The following is a 5,334-nucleotide window of genomic DNA, read 5'->3' as shown; positions in this document are numbered from 1 at the left end:
GATTTTTAAAATAAATAGTTCCGCTTCTTCTATAATATTGATTTCCAATATATGAGTTACGATTAGGATTTTCTATAGAACAGTATTTTTGTTTTTGTTAAAATTTAAGAAGTTTTTATTTTAACATAAAAAACCTTCCGCTGACCGATTTACTTTTTGTATATGCCGCAGTGCTTTGTAACCTCAATGGCTAATAATAAATTGAACGTAGTTATGCAGTTATTTATTTAGTTATTTGAAAAAAATGAGATATTGATGTTATCGGGTACAGTTAAGTCGATTCTATGTTCTGCTAAAAAGTCAGACCGCTTTCATACAAAAAACTTTATTAATCGCCTTCTGAAAATGGTGTCGATCACAAAAACTGTTATTTAGGTAGGCAGATTTTAATGTTTAGTTTTGGGGGAAATTTAGAAGTTTGCTTCTAGTTTCCTTCAGTTAAATTATGGTAAATATTCTACATGGTCCTCAGCGGCTTTTTTTACCTGCCCATACGACAGTAATTATTTTTGGAGGAGTGTGTAAACAGTGACGGTAATTTATAAAAAATAACATTTATTTTCCCATAAATACAACTACTACAAAATATTATTATAGATGGTTGATAAAATGGTAAGCTGCGCATAATAGCTTACTGGACGATTCGCCCCTGCCACATGATGTCTCCTTTTTAGTTGTAGGGTCACGTCATATATAAGCCCATTGCAGGTAAAATGAACCAACTAACAAAATGTTAAAACTTTATGAGTTTTTCGCCTAATTTTTTTTTACGAAACGGTTTTGATATTTTTAATTAGCATGGATGTTTTGTACAACCAAAACCAAAGATTTTTGCATTATACTGATGACAGAAATGTAATATAAGCAATGTGCTTACTTCACATTTAATACGTTAGTTCGTTCACTTCACCTGCAATGGACTCGTATAGTAAATAGTTTAGAACACTATGTTAAATAGATTTATTGTCAAAATGCAGGTATTGTTTACTGAATAAATATTTTTAGATGAGTAAGAGCAATCTAATAAGGTCAAATAAAACCTCAAATTAATTAGCAATTTCCTTTATTTATTTACTAAATTGGCAAATGTTTTGTACAAAATTCTCGATACAATTCTATAAAATTATATATTTTTTATTAAATTACAATTTTATTATAAAGATAAATAATAACAATAATAAGTTGAGACATGTATTTAAAATATAAATATTAATAAAAATCATGTACATTATTTTTAACACAACAAAAAACATTATGTATAACTGCTATACATTTTTATACAAGCTCTGCAATAAAGCACATTTAGGCTGGTACATCTAATTTACATAAAATTATGATTATGTACATTATTAAGATTAGTTTTATAATATAACAAGTGTTTCTTATAAACGAAAATAAATGGCGTAATTATAATCAATCTTATTAGGAAAATAATAATTTATTAACATATAACCCCAAAACATCAATTTGTTTACTCAATATGTTTTTGGCAAAAAAATAAACAAAACAAAATAAATAAAAGTATAAGTATTTTATTGATTTTTTATCTATTCATTTTCACAAAAGTGATAAAGTAAATGTAAAAGAAATAATATTAGGTTTATCAATCGTGGCGATCTTTTACTAAAAGTTGTCATTTTTGCGAAATCGACGGTTAGAACCGTGTTCGGAAACCACCATCGCCATCTTGTCTGGTCTGGTCGAAAATCGTAGACACGTAATAGGGATATATCATATTCTACAAATACCGATAAAAATATGTGAAATGGATTTAATAATTAATTGTATTTTCTAAATCAATATGGATGAAATGTTTTCATGCATAATTTTTAAAAAGAAAACAAAAAAACATGTTATTAAAAAAACGCGACATTGATAGTTGTGACGTCATGATTCGTGACGATGTTCTATCAAAATTTAAAAGGAAAGGAACAATATTGAAAATTAACATGAATCGTGACGTACTTGAGGTGTGGCCTTGGCAATGACCGTTTTTGCGGGAATTCAAAATTACAAATTAAAAAATATTTTTCATACGTAGGAATTTTTTATTTTTTTTACTGGACAGTATTTCATACACCCTTTTTTACTTTAAACTTGATTTTTCCCTGTTATAATTCTTCCAACGCAACTAACGTAAGGGTACCCATTACCCATTCACATTTATGAACATTTCCGAGTTCTTATAAAAAGGTAATATTTTTAGAAACAATATGAAATTTGATAAAAAGAGCTAGAACTTAAGCAACACATATTTTTGCTTTAATTTTGTCACACACGTCTTATCAAAACGCCAGTAAAATGATATTTTTGAATCAATTCAGAATTCCCACCAATTGCAGCTTGTTAAATTTATGACATATATTATTATCAGTGGGTTTATATTCTATTGGAAGCACAATAGTAAATATTATACACAATTTAGGTATACAGCGTCCCCTCATATAAATTTGAATGGCATTCGAGGGTGTCACACAGAAGCAACAATATTCAAAGGGTTGTAAATTTGTATAAATAAGTAAATTACATTAAAATACTTCACAAAAGCCTCAATAGTTCCATTTATTACAAAAATATTATCTCTTACTTGAAATAAAATAAAATAAAACGAACTTACGATATGAATTTTAAATTTGAATTTCTACTTAAAAATAACATTTTGAACTAAATGATATTATGTTGTAATTTGTACTACTTTTAAATTATTCAACTGTTTTGATTATTGATGAAAATATACAAACTTCTTAAATATACTGAAATGATGTGGTGGGTAAAACCTGATAACAAGTATTGTTGAAATAGTTGTCATCTTTTGACCAAATTAGTTTTGATGTCAAAATATGGCGTTTGGGTAACATTAAATTACAAATAATTATAAACAAGAATACATTTAAAATATATTTAGGTATAACACACTCTTATCAGGTTTTTCCCAAACAACAATAAAAATGTAGCTATTTTCATAATGGAAGGAAAAATTTAGAACTTGTTAACAAGTAATAGTAAATGAAATTCCGTGGAAACGTCTATTTTAAGGTTTTGATCAGCAGGTTTTTTCCGTTAAAAATATTTTCGATATAAAAATATTTAAACCAAACATTACGTCGTAAAATATATGGTGTTAGAAGAATGTACTTTCTACTGTTTAAGTCGTTTATATTTGGGTTGGCGCTATAAAAAGGCTATCAGGCGTCCTACAGTACGCCATCAGGAGAGGATGCAGCGCTCGTCTTGCGGGCGCTGTGCCCCCTGGGCGGGGGCGCCCCTCGGGCCTCGCGCGGGGGGGCGCAGGCGCGCCGCGGCCACCGAGTCGTTCGGGACGTAGGCAATCCTGACGCCCCCGCACGCGCGGCGGGAGGGCAGTGAGTACAGGTCGTCACTGCTAGAGCTGCTGGAACACGTGGAGCAGCAGTCGTCCTCAGTACCCTGCGAGGGTCCGCGGTGCCGGTCCTCCCGCGAGCACCCGTCGTGATCGTCGCCCTCGAATCCCTTGTTGTCGTCTCCTTGGAAGCGGACGCTCAAATTAGCGCGGCCCTTTGGCGTGCGGGGGGCCTTCGCGGGAGAAGTGTCCAGAACTTTCCCAGCCGGACTCCTCGTTAACTCGGGCATAGATCCCGTCTGAGGGCCGTTCTGTCTCCCTTCTTCCCATTTCAGAGCCGTCGCTAAAGTGTCCATTTGCAGAGGCTCTCTTCTTTTGTCTCTGATGTGCCATTCTTCTTCAGCGCCGTGCTCTCTTTCCAGCACTCTGTCGAGGCTTTTGCTGTGTCCCGGAACGTACGAACACGTGGGGGGCGGAGGTGGCGGCGGCACGGGAGGTGTGCGTGGAGGGGGGGGGCGGAGACGGGGGCGGGCTGGACGGGGGAGATTCGGGTGGCTCACTCGGAGGAATGGATTCTGCACAGGGAGTAGAGCAAGGAGCGTCTTCGTCGTTTTGCGAATAGGCGAATTCCGCTCTTGCCGAGTATGTTTCAGGCGGTGGGGGAGTTTCTGCTCCGATCGGGCTCGAGCAGATCGTCGGTCTCGGAGACCTCTGAAGAGCTCTTCTTCCCATTTTGGGCGATCGCATGGGCGTCGGGCTTCTTAAAGATACGTGGGCGGGGGATCGCAGGGTCGAAGGTTCCCCGGGAGGGGACGGAGGCGGGCGCGTGCGCGGAGGTCGCGGGGGTCTAGCGCGAGGTCCCGAGCTATCCGACGGCGTGGGAGGTTCTCCTTTGGAGCAAGCGATGGAGCAGTAGATGGCTCCCTTGCGGGGTAGGAACGGCCGGCCGAGCAGGGAGGCCCGACACGTGTGGCAACAGAAGCAGCGTTCCGCCGCGTGCCAGTGCTGTCCCTCGTGCGACATCTGGCCCTGGTCCACGCCGATCGGCTCCCCGCAGGAGTCGCAGTACTCGGCGAACATGGCGTCGAAGCAGTCTAGACAGTAGGGTCTCTGGTCGCGCATGATGTAGCGCTGTCCGCCGAGCTGGCGGTCACACTCCAGACACGCGAAGTGTTTCATGTGCCAAGCGCGGCCCTCCGCCTCTGTGCACTCGTCCGCCAGGATAATCTGAAACAATTTATAATTTAAGATTAATATTTAGTACTTCCTCTTAACACAAAAAGCGAGAAATAATGAAATACAAATGATTACTAATAATTCAAGGCCTTCAATTATTACATGAACCTACACATAACCTAAATAAAGTATATCCACAATTAATTTTTTTAGAGGGCCGAAGGGTTTTGAAAATATGGGTGTTAATTGAACGTTTATAACAGATGTACTGGTTATAAATGCTTATACAAAAAGAAAAGGAGAATACACAGTAGAGCCTGCCATCCAATTATATGTATTCACACTTAAGGCAATATAAAAAATAAGTTAATAATTAAAACAAAATTCTCGCGGCAAGGCGAAAAAAAAAATGATGAAGAGTTTAGAGAATGAATAAAGGAAAGCAGGAATTCTCATTTGCATTTGATTTAATAACGAGAAAATAAAGGCAAATCCTCTTTTTTCGGTCTTTATTTTATCGCAAAGGCAAATTATCTTGTTTACTACAGGTTTATAATAAATTATTTATTTAGATTACATTATTTTTACTGTAACTCTTTGTTGAAATAGTTTTTACATTTTTCGGTCATAAAATTAATTTTTCTCGCCGAGAGCAAACATCAAAACCCTACGTGTCTCAATTCACCCCATCCCCGCCCTGTAGTCTTACGTACCCTTAGGAACCTAATCTTGTTTTTATTTTATTTTGAATAAACGGTTATATAGGTAACACCACGTCGTTGAAACTAACATGAGTAGCTACCTGACACTTAAATGTATTTTTAATTAGTTCAAGGCTT

At 37.1% G+C, this 5,334-nt stretch overlaps 1 protein-coding gene across 1 annotated transcript; it reads right to left on the bottom strand.

Annotated features, from left to right (window-relative positions):
- Positions 1-1,057: 1,057 nt before the first annotated feature.
- On the bottom strand, positions 1,058-4,546 carry LOC148281594 (uncharacterized; the record flags this gene model as incomplete). The annotated part of the gene is given in 2 exon segments (XM_088226473.1): positions 1,058-3,828; positions 3,830-4,546. Coding segments are annotated over 2 exon segments (1,338 nt in total), but the record flags the coding sequence as incomplete, so codon positions are not given.
- Positions 4,547-5,334: the final 788 nt, after the last annotated feature.

Source organism: Micrasema longulum, unplaced genomic scaffold (assembly GCF_059751315.1).
Source record: "Micrasema longulum isolate JH-2025_06_02 unplaced genomic scaffold, ASM5975131v1 h1tg000434l, whole genome shotgun sequence".
NCBI classification, from domain to species: domain Eukaryota; kingdom Metazoa; phylum Arthropoda; class Insecta; order Trichoptera; family Brachycentridae; genus Micrasema; species Micrasema longulum.
The sequence above is the reverse complement of the archived record's forward strand: the minus strand, read 5'-3'. Positions and strand labels throughout refer to the sequence as shown.